The sequence below is a fragment of the Rhinichthys klamathensis genome, unplaced genomic scaffold, assembly GCF_029890125.1.
Source record: "Rhinichthys klamathensis goyatoka isolate OS25496 unplaced genomic scaffold, OSU_Roscu_1.1 h1tg000027l_1, whole genome shotgun sequence".
Lineage (NCBI taxonomy): Eukaryota > Metazoa > Chordata > Actinopteri > Cypriniformes > Leuciscidae > Rhinichthys > Rhinichthys klamathensis.
The window spans coordinates 1,550,372-1,569,053 of NW_026606577.1; the positions used below are offsets into that span (position 1 = coordinate 1,550,372).

The 18,682-nt window shown below is 40.6% G+C and overlaps 1 protein-coding gene across 1 annotated transcript in view; it reads right to left on the minus strand.

Annotated features, from left to right (window-relative positions):
• Positions 1-18,682, minus strand: part of LOC130078618 (CXADR-like membrane protein) — a 79,866-nt gene that overhangs the window by 12,420 nt on the left and 48,764 nt on the right. Inside the window, exon 2 of the mRNA XM_056244193.1 lies at positions 1,692-1,849. Within this exon, the coding sequence (XP_056100168.1) occupies positions 1,692-1,849 (158 nt within the window). The remainder of the gene's footprint in view (positions 1-1,691; positions 1,850-18,682) is intronic.

An 18,682-nucleotide genomic window follows, 5' to 3' on the forward strand; every position in this document is an offset into this window, starting at 1 on the left:
TGGAGGGACTCTCAAATGAATAATTCACCCAAAAATGAAAATGCTGTTATTATTTACTCACCCTCATGTTGTTCCAAACCTGTCTGAGTTTCTTTCTTCAGCTGAACACAAAAGAAGATATTTTAAAGAATGTTGGTAATCAAACTGTTGATGGTAGCCATTTACCAAGTCATAGTATTTTTTAATTAATCAACTGTTTGATTACCAACATTCTTCAAAATATCTTCTTTTGTGTTCAACAGAAGAAAGAAACTCATACAGGCGTACATAAAAATATCTTACAGGCCGAAAATATTCTCATCATCTTGTTTTGTGTGAGCACATGGCTTGTGATTTGTTTTACTGGCCATGTGATTGTGTTCTGGTCATGTTTGGTGTGAGCACATGGCTTGTCATGTATGTTTCCTTGTGCCATGTGCTCTCCTGTCGATTGTCTAGCCCCTCTCATCTTGTTACCCGATTATTAGTTCATTTTCCCCACCTGTCCTCCCTCGTTACCTGCCTTGTTTGCTCCCTATTTATTCTCCTTGTGTTTGGAGTCCTGTGCTGGATCGTTGTTGTATGTACATTGTATGTTTCCCTGCCGTCAAGTCAAGTCGGGAAGTCTGTCTTGTTTTTCCCCCTTGGGGTAGTTTTTGTTTTATTTTTATACCCAATAAATACCCAATGTCCTACACTTGAGTCCTCGCTCCTTTCACCTGCCCAAACCCTGACAAAAATGCACCTTAAAGTTTGAATTGTTGGTAGGGATGCACGATATATCAGCCACCATATCGATATCGCCCGATATATGTTAATTTCGTTATCGGCCCAATAAAAAAAATTGGCCTGATATATTAATGCCAATAAATAATGTATTTTTCCTTCAGTTGAGACACTTCAGATGCGCACTGTTCACCATGATGTTTTTTGAATTGCTTGAAATATGATTGGAGTCCCTTCAAAAAGGAAAATACAGTTAAGTGCAACACAAGTCTGTCATATAGGCAATATAAAATTATTATGAGAACATCATTATAATTGTGTGCTTGGGACATGGATTTTAATGGTGAGACTTTTGTTTTTGTAATCAGGATCTCAAAAATTATATAAAAACTTGGATTTAGATTTATCGGCCAATATATCAGTTATCGGCTTTCAAATATAAATAATTATCGTTATTGGTATCGGCCAAAATGTTCATATCCCATCCCTAATTATTGGTGGCGCTTAAGTGTCAAAGAGAAAGATCCCAAAATTGTCACCTAAGCAGAACAAAAAAAAACTCACCCCTAAAATATAGATTTCTCTCATTAAAGGGCCACATGCCATTTAGAAAAATAGTTCTGAAATGATTCGTCTCAGGCAGGAAGTTCAATCGGCAAAAGGTTTGAACCTTCTTGTCAGATATATTGTGTCGGGAAGGACCTCAGGGAGCAGCTTGAGCCGTGGCCAGATTAAAATGTAAAACTTGTCCTCGGGCCAATTCCACATCATTAGGTCATAAAAGTAATTGTTGGGGCTGATACGAGGCAAACCAGTGACATTAAAAGAGAGCAGTTTTCACAGTGCTGATTGCAGCACCAGTTGATGCCGGTACAGTTTACAGAAAGACAACCCTTCCCATAATCGCAGCAAAAAGCACTGCACTGCAGATCAGCGAAGGCCAGCATCAGCAGCGCACAGTCGCACACACACACACACACGCTCACCACTGTCTGCCGTGAACTGGATTTATGCAGCATCCATTCTATGTCCAGCAGGGTAATGTCGGCTTGCCACAGCTGATGGTGGCAAGGCAGCGTGGCATTGTCTCCGACCACTCTCTTCATCTCCGTCTGGCCATTCGCCTGAAGCACACTCAGCAGTACTGTGGAGAGAGAGACAAAAAAAAGAGGAGGAAGCGTTAAGGCCCGATGCCAGGGAGAAGTTATAGCACGGAAGGGCTTTAGTTGGCTTTACTGCAGGATGCAGAGGTAGATTGGGGGTTTTAGAGAGGGGCATCAGGGATATCATGCGACTGATCCACTGCACTCTCACACACACACACACACGGACGCAGCGGCACGGCTCTCATCCAGAGCAGAGAGAAGATGATTCAGGCTAGAGGCCAGAGGCTCCATGGAGACAATCATTGTTATACCCTCAGATAAATTCCTGGAATTGGACAACGGTTTAACAGCCAAGTGGCCACTTTTCTCACTGAATAGAAAATCATCTCCATAACACAAGGGAGGTAAAGGACTATTAGCGACTGCTGGAGATGAAGGCGGCCATGCTTCTGAATTTATTGAGGTTAAAGCATTTTGTCAAGTCAAGTCACATTTATCCATTTAAAGCAGCTTCACGGTAATAAACAGAAAAAACAACACACATACATTTCATCAAATATGAGACAAATTCAAATTCTGCTGTAAAGCAGCTCTACAAAGACAATAGTGTCATTATTTAGTTCAGTTGATCCAGTTCAGTTCAAGAACTGTAAAGTTCATCAATTATGAAATGAGTTCGATTCGGCTATAAAGCAGCTCTATAGAAGACAGCAGTGTCGTTATTCAGTTCCGTTTAGTTCAATGTCGATTCACATTGTAGATGTTGCAGAATTCATCAATTATAAAACGATGTCGACTCAGCTATAAAGCAGCTCTGCAGAAAACAGTGGTGTCATCATCCAGCTCAATTCAGTTCTTATTCAATAGTGTCAGTGCAGTCAAATCCATAATATTACTGAATATTAAGTGTCCCCAAAAAAGCAAGCCAAAGGCCACAGTGGCAAGGAGCCCAAACTCCATCAGGTGATGGAAATGGAGGGGAAAAAAACCTTGGGGAGAAACCAAGCTCAGTCTGGGGACCAGTTCTCCTCTGGCCAAATGAACGAACATGGTCACATTTTGTCTCCAATACTGATTTGTGGGCGAATTTAATCTGTGTTACAACCCCAATTTCCTCCATTCCAAACCATCACAGCCTCCCAGCGCTTCCCATCACGATACATTTTCCGCTCATCAAGCGATAAAACGCAGAGAGTGGACGTCCCACAGCGCCGCTACTGTACTTTAACACCATTTGCGTTTGAACTTCTCTAACACAGGGAGGCAGCTAAATGAAGGCCAAGCTAATTAATTCCCAGCATGCATTCTGAATGCAGAAATAATGCCCAAACAGCCAGATGACAAGCAGGCAACTCTACACCTCAGCCATATGCAACACCCTTATGCTTGAATAATCCTGATAATGTGAGACATATCATCAAAAATCTTCGCTTTGGGCAATGATCAAAATTGAGCACACTGCATACTGTGCTCTGCTTTATAAAAATAGAGCGAGTGAATGTTTTAAATACAATTATTTCACATGTTTAATTCAGTTTGGGGTAAATGTCTTCACTTCTGGCAGACTAATCAAATAATAGTCAAGGAGATGGTTCATTTAGCTTCTGGTTCATTTGTCACACTGTCTTTAAAAAAAACAGAATGATGTATGAGTGCCAAATCTTTAAAAAAAAAAAAAAAAGAAAGAAAGAAAAAAAAGCATTTGTTACCATTCTGTAAAGCTTCAGGAAAACCATAAATTACTACTTTAACAGGCTGTACTCAATGTCGTAAAGTAAGCTAAAAAAAAGTTTTATAAGAAAATATCAAAATATATTTAAAAAATATAGAGCCTGGTCTCATTAGAACACTCTTCACCTTAATTAATCACAATACTGTTAATAATCTGAACGATGCCTGTGGAACATTTCCTTTTCTCCTCTTAATGTTGGATGACGCCGTACCATGTGATATTTTAAGAACATCAAAGAGACTTTTTTGGCTGTTTATTCAGCAAAAGCTTCTATCTTGGTATTAAATGGGTTAAAATGCAGGCCAGCTAAAATGGGTTCTGATGGAAGCAGGTGAAATCTGCAGGCATTAGCATTAATATGGGACACATTACAGATGATCAGGTTTTTCTTCAAAGGAAATGATAAGATCAGATAAATCCTCATCTGCATGGCCTCGCAGTGTCGTGGAAATCCATCTTTGAAACACAGTGAAATCATGGAGATCTGGCATTTACTGCCTTGAAGGTAAGATTAAGATATACAAAGGTTTTAAAATAAAGTGTACAAAAGTTTTTTTTTTTTTAAGTGTGTAGCTATGTTCAGAGTTGCTGTATCTCGTACTGTATTCACAGAATACTTTGATATTTGCCAAACAACATTTTACAATATTCTGCATATATATCCCATAATTCACTGCACTCCAGCTGATGTGTCATTTGCTGCGGGACACATTAATGAAAAAATATATATTTTACAATTTTAAAGTCCCACTCCGATCATATTTTGAGCTATTTTTAAACATTCCCAGTGGTCTTTAAATTATGATTATGCCATTTTTAGCCAAAATCACAAAACCTGTGCCGTTTTCTGGGACTTCGCTTCAGCAGAGAGGCAGTAGCTCATTAGCAATTCACCTCTGCGTTGTGGGCGGAGCCGTTGGCACGGAGACACGGAGAAAATATTATTTTAATTAAATTATTCAATGAATTAAAATCAATACATACAATACGAAAACGTAATATTTTACTATTTTATTTACATAAACTATTATTATAAATTATTATTTATTATTACAACATTTTATTATATCAAAATTTAATACTAATCCGCTAATAATTATTAAATGTATTAATAAATAGTAATAATACATTTTGTTATAGCACTTGTTAATTGTTCGCTGAATTAAAATAAAAATTATTATTATTACTTCCAAATATCAAGCAAACTTTACATTCAATCAGATTAATACTGAATCCATCCTAATGCCCGCGTGACGCATCCCAATCAATTTCAAACCGTGTTCATTCATCTATCCCAGAGGAGGACTGCTCCCCCGAGTGAGCCTGGTTTCTCCCAAGGTTTTTGTTTCTCCATTTCTGTCACTTGATAGAATTTGACACTGTCGTTTTTGGCTCGCTTAGTTAGGGACACTTAATATCCAGCAATTGAACTGATCCAGTTAGCTGACTCGAGCTGAATAATCTCACTATTGTCTTCACTAGAGCTGCTTATAGCTGAATTGAACTCATTTCATAATGAATTAACTTTATACAGTTATTGAACATAACTGAATCAACACTGAACTCCATTGAGGTGAATGATTATCTTGCAACTTCCGCTATACGGCAGAATTTGAACTTGTCTCATACTTGATGATACTTGCATGCTTTGAAACTATTTCTATTGTATAAATTGCTATAAAAAATAAAGGTCACTTGAAAAAGAGAGGGGGGGGGGGGGGGAGTGGCATACTTCTGTTTAAAATCTTAATCGTTGCATAAGAGTATACAGTAAACATTACGCTAAGTATTCCATTCTGAAAATAGTCTGATCACTGACTGGTTCAAGATATTCATGTCAACCAATCACTTTACCAGAGTGCGCATGCTCGTTGGTGTACAAAAGCATTTGGGAAACACATAAAGGAGCATTTCTCTAGCAGTACTAAACCAGTTCGAAATCTTTGAAGCACACAAAGGTATCCATGCAACTATTTCTACACCGTAAGGAAGGAGCCTGTGGACCGGGTCATGTTAAGTTCTCAACTGGAAAAGGCTTGGATGAAATGGCCATGTTAATGCCTGCAGAGCGAGAAAGCCTGAGTGTTCATCTCTCCTGTTCTGCCATCAGCTGCAGCTTGAGATTTTCTAGCCCCTTTAGGCTCATGGTGGCTCAGGCTGGGGGGAAAGAGAGTGAAAGAGCGGCTCATTAACAATAGGAACCAAGCAGCTTGGCTGAGATGCACCAAAAGCTGGTGGAAAAGCAGATTTCTATGAAGATGCCCTAGGGGGAGTTGTGCTCCAGTAAATTCTCCTCCCCACAGATCACAGCAATCTTATTATAGAGGAGCCAATAGCACACATCACATCCATACCCTTCAAACTGTCCAAAGACATGGTGCATAGCCTTCCCAGTCTTTCCATGGCACTCAGGCTTCACCACGGGACAGAGCTGTGATCTACCACCCAATGGCATTCTCCACACTTCCAGCAAGAACAAGTTAATAGAGGAAAGATCTCGCAGCTGAGATCTAATTAAAGGGGACCTATTATGTCCTTTTCAAAAGTCTTGATTCTGGGTCTACTAGAACACAAAAAACACATTCTTTTTCACATATTTTAAATTGTTGCAGCACAACACTCTGGGGTGTGTTTCCCGAAAGCATCGATAGCCAACTATGGTCACAACAAGTTCCGTCATTATCAGCATAGTTCAAGGAGTCGTGTTTCCCGAAATCATGGTTCCAGCAAACATTCGCAAACAGCATTGCAAAGTTGCGTGGTTGAAACTACAGCTCTATACCTGTGGTTATAGAAGCATAGTTTCTTGTTTGCATGCCAAGAGGACTTAAAGGGGGAATGAAATTTTCCTTGAGCTTTTGACATATAAGAGGTCATCATACTATAAGAATATCCTGTAAGTTTCAGAACTGAGAACTTCGAGAAGGACTCGTTGTGGAATGTGCCTGTCATAGATATGTTGAAGACGAAGACCAACGCCTACTACATAATTGCAACTTTGGCCCTGCCCACTGGCGTGTTAGTGACATGAAGAGGAGAGAAGAGGGATACAGGACCATTACTGTTTAGTTCCTGTCTCTATGAAGCCCCTCCTTCTGAAAAGTTCAGTGTGCTCAGAGTGTCGTGATTGGTCAACCGATTCGAGCGTGTTACGGAAATGTCACACCTCTTACCATAACCGCGAGTTTCAACACATTACTAACGCAACTCAACCAGGCCTCGCTCCTTTTTCCCCCGCACATGCCTTGGCCGTGAATTATTTAAAAGAGGGATATTGTGACATGCACACTCCCGGAAGAAAACTCAAGACTACAATCAAAGCTTTTCAATGAGTTCAGAAACAGTGCGCACTGATATAGAAATAACTCCCTTTGGAGAGAATGTGTTTTTGTAACTTTGCAGATGTTTTTCATGCTCAAACAGCAACATTAGACACTAAAGAAAGTATAAAAAAGCATAATAGGACCCCCTTTAAAGGGTTAGTTCACCCAAAAATGAAAATTACCCCATGATTTACTCACCCTCCATAGGTGTACAGTATTTGACTTTCTTCTTTCAGATGAATACAATAAGAGGTACAAAAATGTCCTGGCTATTCCAATGGCAGTGAATGGAGGACAAAATTGTGAAGCCCAAAAAACTGCATCTATATCATGGCTCCAGGACCAGAGCCAGGACACTTTTTAATATATCTCATATTATATTCGTCTGAAAGAAAAAACTCATATACTAGGGGTGTAACGATACCCTCATGTCACGATTCGATACATATCACGATACTGAACTCACAATACGATATTATTGCGATACTCCAAGACATATGATAAAAGGTTAACAAAAAATGTACTGTTGATTAAAATGCTAAATTTGATATTACATTGTGGGTTTAAATGAATAGGATGGACTTGGTGCTTGTAACCAAAGGACAATGGTGACACCAGAATAAAAATATTCATGATTCTGAAGCTGAAAATACAGAATTATTTTAGACGAATATGCTTGCACTCTGTCACTGACTAGATATATTTAAAATAATGTCGGCCACTTTTTACTGGTAACATCAGACATTTGGCATTATCAGGACCCACAAATATTCCCCCATTGCATTATTATACATTATAATCAACATTATGTATAGTAGTTTAATGTAGTACTGACACTAAAACTCTGAAAAATAGATTTTTTTCTCACACAGTAATTTTTATTTTGGGGGAACTATCCACGATACATATTGTCACTATCCACGATACGTATTGTTGCATTTTTGTATTGCTATATATTGTGGCACGATATATTGTTACACCCCTATCATATACACTTAGGATGGCATGAGGGTGAGTAAATCATGGGGTAATTTTCATTGTGGTGCTTGCATCGCTTTAGTGAGGGATAAGGACTTATGGGGGGTTCCAACAACATTGGACCTCATTGACTTTCATTGTACGGACCAAAAGAAAAGAAAATTAAAATATGTTTTATGTTTCACAGAAAAAAGTCATACATTGTCAACATCGTTTTTTAAATTTCACATTTAATGTTAATTTCTGTTTCTTTGTAACTATTTGATACATTTACTAGCAATTTCAATGAGTGAAAACAGTAAAAGTTACATCTTATATTAAATGGGCTCTGTGCACGGGGGTATTTCCGGTGAAGGTCTAAGGATGCTCGATTACTTCCGCCGATCGTAGAGTCCAATGCTATACCGAGAATTTATACTGGTTTTTATACTCTATTGCTATACTAAAGAAACGTTAGTCCCAAAAACAGACAAAACAGACACCCCTCATTTTGTTTATGCTGTTTTGTTTATTATATTAAATAAACATAACTATATATAAAATTACATCTAAACGTATTAAAGTTTCGTTTCAAAGACGAGAGGACAGTAAATTTTGAAGACTCTGCCATAATCCCGTTTTCCTCGGTTTTCCTCCGCTTTAAATCTCCCCAACTGGAAACTGAAGAGCAGCCTTGCGTCAAATGCGGAACTTATGCGTGCATATAGCCTATTGAAAAAGTAACTTAATGTAAGTACTACACCTATTTTAAAAAGTAAGTACTACACCTATTTTTCTCACTGTACAGGTTTGGAACGGCATGCCAATCATACTTTCTTCAGAAAATATAAAAATCCAGTTATTCTTTCCTCTTTAAGTTTTCTGAAACACATTACTCTGGAGTGATGAGCCCAGTCTATTGCCTTTTGATTCAGCAAAGACAGAGGGGAAAACTGAGAAAATGGGAGAATGCACTTTGTTTTTCTGTGGTTGTGCTCACTCAGCTTTGCTGGAAACTGTAAATGCACACAAACGGGAAGAGGGGGAGGTGGGTTTGTTCCGATGATGTATGCTTGAGTGTGTTTGGGGGTTGAGAGAAAGGAGAAAGGCAAGAACATACAGATAAATGTGCTTTACCGTGCAGCGCAGCACATGGTTCATCTTAAGCCGATTTACACTGCATTTATCTGTCAAGGTTCGGACATTCTCTTGAAATATTTCCCTCCGCCGCCGTTTAAAAGTTTAATATCACACATGAAAGTCTGGCGTCTCATGTAAACATCTTCCTAGAGTGAAACACTCTACATTAAAGCTGTATTTTATGTCTCGGCTGTCCAGATGAGTCTACTGAGCTATAAAAAAGACAAAGATTGGTGCTGCATTACAAAGTGTCCAGAAACGCAGCAGTAAATATAAGCGCTCTTTGGCCCAGCGTTGACAGGTCAAGTGCAGGTTCATGGTTCTGCTCTCTCCTTCCAACACAACATCAGACGAAAACAGCCTCAGAGCACATCTAATTCACAGCAGTGTTTGAAGCAAGGGGAACTGACGATGCATCAGTATTGTAAAGATGCCTTATTGGAGAGATTAGCAATTTTACAAATTAAACTTTATTTTGGGCTGGGCGGTATGACTATATATATTGCGACAACGATATATAGGTCTATCGATTTTGCTATTTTGTGTATATCACGGTATGTAAATATATCTACACTATGAAAAGAAACGTGCATGAATAACAAATCAAGCAATTTTGCGTTTAAAAGACGTCTAATAGCCGTCCAAACACAGCCCAGACGTCTAGGCTAAAACGAGGCAAATTTGGGATGTCAGCGGAAATTTAATAGAAGTCTAACCATAGCCCAAGAATGGCTACGCATGGAACATGGCAAAGAAATGAAACCAAACACCTTGTAATCACTGTTGACTTTGCTTACATAATGGAATATCATACATCTCGCAAGTTATTTTGGCAAAAACGACATGTAACCAAATTAGATCAAATTGGTTAGAAGTGGGTTACTCATAGCCGGATTATATCGGGTCTATACTTAACCTAGATGGTGAAAGGACGGCTATTGCTTGCTGGGAAAGCAAAGGATGTGTTTGATGTTAAAATGAGTTATTAAGCGCAACAAGCTTCAAACAAGCACTCAATGAAGCCGGTAGCATGTCCACAGAAAGCCGCCACTCTCAAACAGCATTCGATCCCAAGTTCTGTTCCCTTTCACGACTTTGAGATATTCACCTGACATGACGCACACTCAGAGACATTCATTCGGCTCAGGAAAATGTCAGATCTAGATCAGCTTATTTGTTGAGCTCATCTATCATATGAAATCACATCACCAATATTTCCTAATCAAATGTTCTGCATAAACGCTATTATCTGGCATGTGGGTGTGGTGTGAGGTGAGGAATGTTTCCTTCCCATTAAATCCTAAGCATTTCTTTCCAGTGACTGCGGGCGGCACTTTGATGGTAGGAAGAATTCTCTAATCCCTTCCTGCTGCTGATGATATTCCAGCTCGTGGCATCAACACCCGTGAACGCTATACCTGATGCCCGCTACGCTGTCGTCCAAACCACAGGGTGCTTGGTATACAAAAAGAAAAGAGGGCACAACAAAATACAAATAATCCTTGAGGCAGGGATTCGACTCCTCTCTGGTTTTCAGCTGGGCCTCTGGAGGATGATGAGCATCTCATTTGAATTGGAGGTGCTCAAGCTCCATGACACTCGTGTGAAAAAGCTCATTATCTCCAGCTGAACACCACACGCGTCAATCACTCTTGGTGACAAGCAGAGAAAACAACGTGATCATCTGCCTGTTTATCTAACTGTCAGTACATGATGAACACAATGTGACAAGAAACATAAAGAACTGAGTTTTGAAATCAAACTTTTGCTGTATAAGCTAGGTTACCTGACACAATAAAAGCTTCATGCACTCTCTTTTAATCCAAACTAATGTGGCGCTGCATCATTCCTGGGCTTTCCATAGTCACATGTAGCCACTATAGCCTTTTAAATATCAGCATCAAATTTGGTTCAACTTATTTTGGTCCAGGGCACTCACTTAGAAACTTGATGTAACGTGACAGTGATATATAGAGGTGGCTAAATCTGAAATCAGTGGAAAATATCTAGTTTATTTGCTATTTACTGCCTCAAACCAAATTCATGAATAAAGAAACCATTTATTTTCACACAGTCTGCATTGCACCTGATTCACAAAGAAATTATTCAAATTATGGACATTTTTGCAAATTATGCAAAACAAAATATTATGGTAATGCCAGAAATGCACCCACTTAACAAGTCCTGGTCACAATTTGCAAAATACAAAATATACAATATCATTCGTTTAGGAGTTGGTACGATTTTATTGTAATGTTTTTGAAAGAAGTCTCTCATGCTAATGAGGGCTGCATTTATTTGATCAAAAATACATTACTATTGTGAAATATTATTACAATTTAAAATAGTGGTTTTCTATTTTAATACATACAAAGCTGATTTTTTAGCATCATTACTCCACTCTTCAGTGTCACATGATCCTTCAGAAATATACTATGGTGATTTGCTGCTCAAGAATTTTTTCTTATTATCATCTATGTAAAAAGTAGTTGTGCAGCTTAATGTTTTTGTGGAAATAGTCATTTTTCAGGATTCTTTGATAAATAGAAAGTTAAAAGAAGAGCGTTCATTTAAAGTAGAAATCCTATAAATGTCTTTACTGTCACTTTCGATCTGAAGTCCAACAGTCCTGAAGTTTATTGTTGAAGGTGCTTTTATGGCTGTAAACAGGTTGAATTTAAAGATGCAACTTCTCACAGAGCGTTTTAAAACATGCACAATGTTAAAAGTACAGCACGATAAAAACCTCTTCAAGAAGTTGTGTCTCTAAATTCATCAGCACTAAAAATATCTCAATCAAATCCAGTAAACTAACAGACCATTCTGACGCATTCTTAACAGCAACATGTGCTTCTTTATAGGCGCTCACAGAAAAAGCCTAGGAAACATTCAGAGTGAAACTGAGGTCAATTAGTCCATGTCCATCAGAGTTTCACCCAATTCTAGTCATCCAGAAGGAAGCTGCCATGTCTCCTTGAAGCTCACTGTTCATTATAGAGATTCTACTTCAAATGAACACACACAGCTGACAGCAGATAAAGACACATGTAGACACACACACACTTCCATGAACACACAGTATGTGCTGTCCTGCTCTTCTTTAATGAGGTGTTGTAGAAAGCTGCTGCACTGCAGAGCAGATCTCTCTGGATCAACCACAAAACCAGCACGAAACGCTGCAATATTGACTCCACCATATGCAATATTTCACACATCTGGACTAAAGAAATGTGGGCATACTCATCCCCTCAGCAAATCGAACAAACCCCTCAAGATTTCCTGTAGTTCTGATGATAAAAGCAAAGGAGTGAATGAAAAGGAAAGATTGATCACAAGAGAACTCTGATGGCTGGACTCAGCCGTCTCTCTCTCTCTCTCTCTCTCTCTCTCTCTCTCTCTCTCTCTCTCTCTCTCTTCTCTCTCTCTCTCTCTCTCTCTTCTCTCTCTCTCTCTCTCTCTCTCTCTCTCTCTCTCTCTCTCTCTCTCTCTCTCTCTCTCTCTCTCTCTCTCTCTCTCTCTCTCTCTCTCTCTCTCTCTCTCTCTCTCTATCTCTCTCTCTCTCTCTCTCTCTCCACCTGGTCTGGATCAGCCACAGGATCAAAGCCCAGTTCTAATGTCTCTGACAACACCAAGTCTCCATTTCACTTGCTACATTTCAGTCCCATAAAACAGACTCTTTTTTTTAATTAAACAATTGTTACACATTTGTGCAATTCATTTCAGTGGGGGAAAAAAAAAACAGCATTTTATTCACTAACCACAAGCATATTTTTTGAGGTGGAAATGGCTTGTTGCAATAATTGTGGGGGAAAAAGCATTTGTCAAAATTGTGGCAGATATTGCACATTTACATCTAAATTTGCCACTCTAATTGATATCACACCTTCCACAGTTAATAATTTAGTTAACTTAAAACATTCTGTCATCATACCCAACATGATGTCACACACACACACACACACACACACACACACATATATATATATATATACTGACCTGACAATGACAAAAGAAAAAAATTATGTATAATATTAGAAATATTAAAATTCCTTGTCACTGTCAGGTAATCATTGGCATTTTCTTCTAGCGAATGTGACAGCACTAATTCATGTGATCAAACAGGAGAAAAGCATAGTAATAATCATGTATATATCAAGATGGTGTAGTGCACTATTTAAAGCCGATTCAGGTATCTGGATTACAGTGGTTGACCAATGTTGTACAGTACCAATATATAGTGTATAGTTGTATAGTGTATTGAGTGCCAGCAGCCATATCACCCTGTAGCCCAAGACTGGTTGCCCACTGCCGGTTAGTACCTGGATCGGAGACCTCCTGAAAACACTAGGTTGCTGCTGGAAGAGGTGTTAGTGAGGCCAGCAGGGGGCGCTCACCCTGTGGTCTGTGTGGGTCCTAACGCCCCAGTGTAGTGATGGGGACACTATACTGTCAAAGAGCACCGTCCTTCGGATGAGACATTAAACCAAGGTCCAGACTCTCTGTGGTCATTAAAAATCCCAGGATGTCCTTCGAAAAAGAGTAGGGGTGTAACCCCGGCATCCTGGCCAAATTTGCCCATTGGCCTCTGTCCATCATGGCCTCCTAATCATCCCCATATACTGATTGGCTGCATCACTCTGTCTCCTCTCCACCAGTAAGCTGGTGTGTGGTGGGCGTTCTGGCGCAATATGGCTGCCGTCGCATCATCCAGGTGATGCTGCACTTTGGTGGTGGTTGAGGAGATTCCCCCTTCCATGTAAAGTGCTTTGAGTACCCAGAAAAGCATTATATAAATGTAACGAATTGTTAGTACTGCATAAAGATTGTGCTTTTTTTTTTTTTGGTGTGTGTGTGTGTGTGGGGAGGGGGGGGGGGTGGGGGGGGGGGGGGGGGGGGGGGGGGGGGGTTGGCTGTTTGTGCCATAACCTGTTTTACATAATTATTCTAGTGAACACAGACAGCACTTGCAAATAAACAGCGCTATCAGAGAGCACAATTCATTCTTAGTGAATTTCTCCCTGAGTTTTAAAGCTATTCTTTCTACCATACACATATTTCAGCCAAAACCATAAATCTTTTTGACATCTACAAGAGACAATACAATCGCATCTCATACAGTATTGTGCTTTTCCCACACAAATTCTTAAATCAATAGCTAAACATATCTATCAATACCAGACACAAACATTCACCCAGAATCAAAGTGCAAACAACAGAGCAGCTGAGATCGGCTCCGGTACCACTGTCTGCTTGATGCAGGGCTACAGTTCGCCATTGACCTGCTCCGATCGATACTTTAATACACTTTTTATCCTGCCACGTCCATTTTGCTGCAATTTGCAACTTTCATGCCCATTAGGTAGAAAATCTAGCTGACTGTGGGGGATGGCGGAAGAGGGAAAATGCATCTTTGTCTTCCCGAATCCATTGCTGACTACTCGACACAAATGGCTCGGCCCGTACAGAAGTTAAATTACAGTATCCCTCGCGGTCAAGTTGAGTTTCCCTTTCATCTAATGCAATTTACTATGCTAGGGGTTAGACAACATGGCTGGGGTTGTTTCACCACATGCATGGATAAGAAGAAGTTTACTAATTGAAATATAAGCCCTGAAGTCTAAACTGTTTTTCTATAAATTTGCTGGTACACACATTAAAAAAACTGTGGTTTGGATCATCTGGTCGGACCGTGTAGTTTGCGATGCAAAGAATGACAGATGCTCTTAAAAGCATGCGGTAGAGGCGGGTAACCACTTTTATGACAAGAATAATTTGTTTGGTGCCTTTCACTAGCGTGGCAGCAAGGTTAGCCAAAGCATTCTGGGTGTTCACAAAGAGCAATGTGGAAACAACTCAACTGTTGAACATTCCATGCTAATTAAAAACAGACTTTCAGCGCTCTTATTTGTACACTGCAGCACTCAAAACGACATGCATTAAAACCAGCTTTAAGACCAAAGCATTAGGGGAAATTCACTCTAAAGTGATTCTGTCATCATTTTCTCACCCTCATATGCAGAAAACAAAAGCAGATATTTAGCAGAATGTCAGCTTGTTTCTACAAAAAAACAAAGTCATACAGGTTTGGAATGACTTGAGGGTGAGTAAATGTATTATTTTTGGGTGAATTCTTCCTTTAAGATCTTGATCATGATTCATCCGAATCCTGGCCATCTTAGGATAATAAACTTTTGTAGAGCTCTGAAAAAAAAATAGCACATTAGCGTAACTCAGTAAATATCCAGCATCTCTCAGTGTAATTTAAAGTTCTCCTCATCTTCATGTATTTACAGCCACAGGCGAAAACCGTGGGGGGTCAGGACCTACCCCATCTGAGGGTTGTCCCCCCCTAAAAGTATCATTGAAAACCATGCTGTGTATTGTAAATAATATAATGATATATACTTAAAATAACTGTGTAAGTAGTAAAACAATACAAATGCAAACGAGGCAAAAAAAAAGAAAAAAAGAAGCGTTTTAAGTTTAGAAACATTCTGTTCTGAGTCCCCCCTCCCTTTCCTCACAGTGCTTTGGCCCATGCCTGCTTTCCCCCTTTACTTCACCTACACACTAGCCTGGATGCCAGCCCGAACCCCGCCCACAACATTATTTGGTCGGGAAGTTTGGTCTGGACTCGATCCATTGATGAGTAATTATGATCGGTTCAGAAATCGTCGGGCCAATCAAATTGCCAGGGTGGGCTTTATACGATGATGGACAGATGATCTGCAGTTACGTAATCATCGCGTTATCAAAGAGCGCTTGGGTTGAACTGGTTTCCCTCAGAGATGACTGCAGCTGGAGAACTGAGATGTAGTTATAGATTCCGCTATTGCGTCTGTTGTAAAAGTAATCGACAGCGCATTAACTTTAAAAGACGAACAGAGAACTGCAATCAAGGCATTTGTCGATCGGAAAGATGTGTTTGCCGTCCTTCCTACGGGATTCGGCAAAAGTTTATTTCATCAGCTGGCTCCGATGGTCGCTAAGAAGATGGGACGCAATAAAAACCCTGTGGTCGTTGTGGTTTCTCCTTTGGTCGCACTCATGGAGGACCAAGCAAAAGAAGCAACACATTATTTTACTACTTCTTCCAGTGTAGTTGAGTTCTGTTGACAATTTGCGTAGCTCATAAAAAAACACTTACTGCGTTGCTCTGATTGGTTGTAGGTCTATCCAATTGAGTGCAGAGTTTTTTTTTTCCTGGTTCGGTTAAGACACGCCTCATAATCAAAGCCCTATATGGAGCAGTATCAGACTCACATTCTGACTAGAATATGAGTATTGAGTATGACGAAGTCAGGCTACCTACACACACAAGTCTGGTGGGAGAGAACGTTCTTTAGTAGTTGTGGAACTCGAGTAAGAAGGCTGTCAAGGCTATTTTATTCACTTTTAACATCAGATGAAGGGACTCTATTCTCTTGAATGCAGATGATGTTGAGTCATTAATAAATTAGTCATGACAAAAAAAAAGATAAATGATGCATTTTTCCATGTGTCCGCTATGTTATCCATTATAAGGTTACCTAGCTTGTTTAATACCATAACTTGTTGAATTGTAAGTCACCCATTACAACTAACATGGCGATACGCCTATGTGTGAACTGATATTAGGCTAATTGTAGATCTTCTGTTGTGTTGGGATTTGCTCAATATGATGTTATTGAGACCCGCTCATAAGGAGTGCGAATGTCCCCATCCGCACAGGCCGCAAATGGAAGGCGCAAGCAGAAGTGGAGCGTGCCATCTCCAGTCTGCAACACCGAGAAGTGATGGGGGCGGTCCAGACCAGTCGCGCTGGGCTGGGCTGGGGAGAAGCGCAGCAATTCTGGTCCAAAGCCAGCAAGAGGCAGCAGAAGACAATGGTGATGGACGAAATCACCAGACTGGAGAAGGAGCACTTCCATCTGAAGGCAATATCCCAGGGCACACAAGGAGCCTGGACGAGATGGGATGCTACCATCAACAGGCGTATTACCTGGGCGGATATCTGGAGGACACCTCAATCCAGGCTCAGTTTCCTGTTAAGGGCGACCTACGACACCCTTCCATGCCCCAGGAACCTCACACTGTGGTATGGTGATGAAGTGGGCTGTCATCTGTGTGGGAGCGCCAAGGCAAGTCTCCGACACACTTTGTCGGGATGCAGAGTGGCACTGACCCAGGGACGCTTCAGGTGGCGCCATGATGCAATCCTGACGAAACTGGCCGAGATTCTGGAGGGTGGTAGGGTTGCAGCAAACCAGTTACCGGCAACAGAAGAGCATGCCCTGACAGGATTTGTAAAGCCTGGCGGTATACACCAATTGCCTGCCCAGAAGAAGATCAGCATGCTCGCACCTGGTAAAGAGTGGCAGATGCTGGCAGACCTTAGGAAACAGCTGGTCTTTCCAAGAGAGATCATGACTACCACTCTCCGACCAGACATAGTCATGTGGTCAACAGTGGCGAAGCGAGCCCTCCTCATCGAGCTAACCATCCCCTGGGAGGAGAATATGGCAGCAGCCCACGAAAGGAAGCATCAGAAGTATGCCGAGTTAGCAGCGAAGTGCAAAGATGCTGGCTGGAAAGCAACTGTACACCCGGTAGAGATCGGCTGTCGAGGCTTTGTGGGCAAAGCAGCAGTCCAGCTGCTACGTGGAGTGGGCGTAACAGGCTCAAGGCTGAGGAAAGCCACGGGGGTGCTGGGAGAGGAAGCGGAGAAAGGGAACTACTGGCTTTGGTTGAGGAGGAAAGAGATGGGGTGGGGATCATCACCCCAGTAATGACAGCTGCAGGGGGTGGCGGGGAGACGTCCCCAGCATGCCACCGGCCCCCCCGCCTGGAGATGTACTGGTCGTGGGGGCGAAACATCTATGAACGGCGGTGTCCAGCTGATGACCCTGCAGCTGTCCCAATCGGCACCGGAGGAGGTGCGTCAGGCTTGAAAGCCCGAGCAGGTAATGCCACCTCACCTGTACAACAAACTAAGTGGCAGATCAGTGGGCTTGTCTGTCCCAGATGAAACCTAAAATACTATGTGGACGCAAGATGATTTAATAATTATAATATGACCGTGTGGTGAACCTATCCCATATTTAAACAACTATTTCTTTGCTTTGTTGGCCAGAGAAAATGACAGAGAAAGGAAAAATGAACATAAGATCATTTCATCTTTCAGCGCACCAAAAAACCAAGTACAAAAAGTCCCCGTATTTGTTTCCCCTTTAAAAATTGCTCCTGAGAAATGTTGTTTATTGTCCCCCCCAACTGTTAGATGAAATTTACACCCACGTTTACAGCATCTCATCTGCAATGGTTGAATCATCCAACTCTAAATAATGGCAAAAATAGCTTACTGTTGTAATAAAACTAAGTAAATATAAAGCCAGCTTTTGCAAAACAGCAAATCTAACTCATACAGTCACCTCAGCCAACACGCAATCAGATCTGAATAATGGGCCCATCGTCCACTGCAAAAAGTGGTAACCTGCAATTGTTTCCTTAAAGAGCTATTTCTATTTTTGTTGGTATAAATTTATGTATTTTACAAAGCATATTAAGTCAGAAATAAGAATTCTGACTTAAATCAAACCAGTTAATTTAGATGTTAGTGTCACGTCGTGTTCAGGCAGGAAGACGAAGACGGACGGATCAAGATCAAAACCCTCAAAGTTGAATAATTCCTTCAGCAGGCAGACAGGTAACAGCAAACACAACTTAATGTCACGGCGATC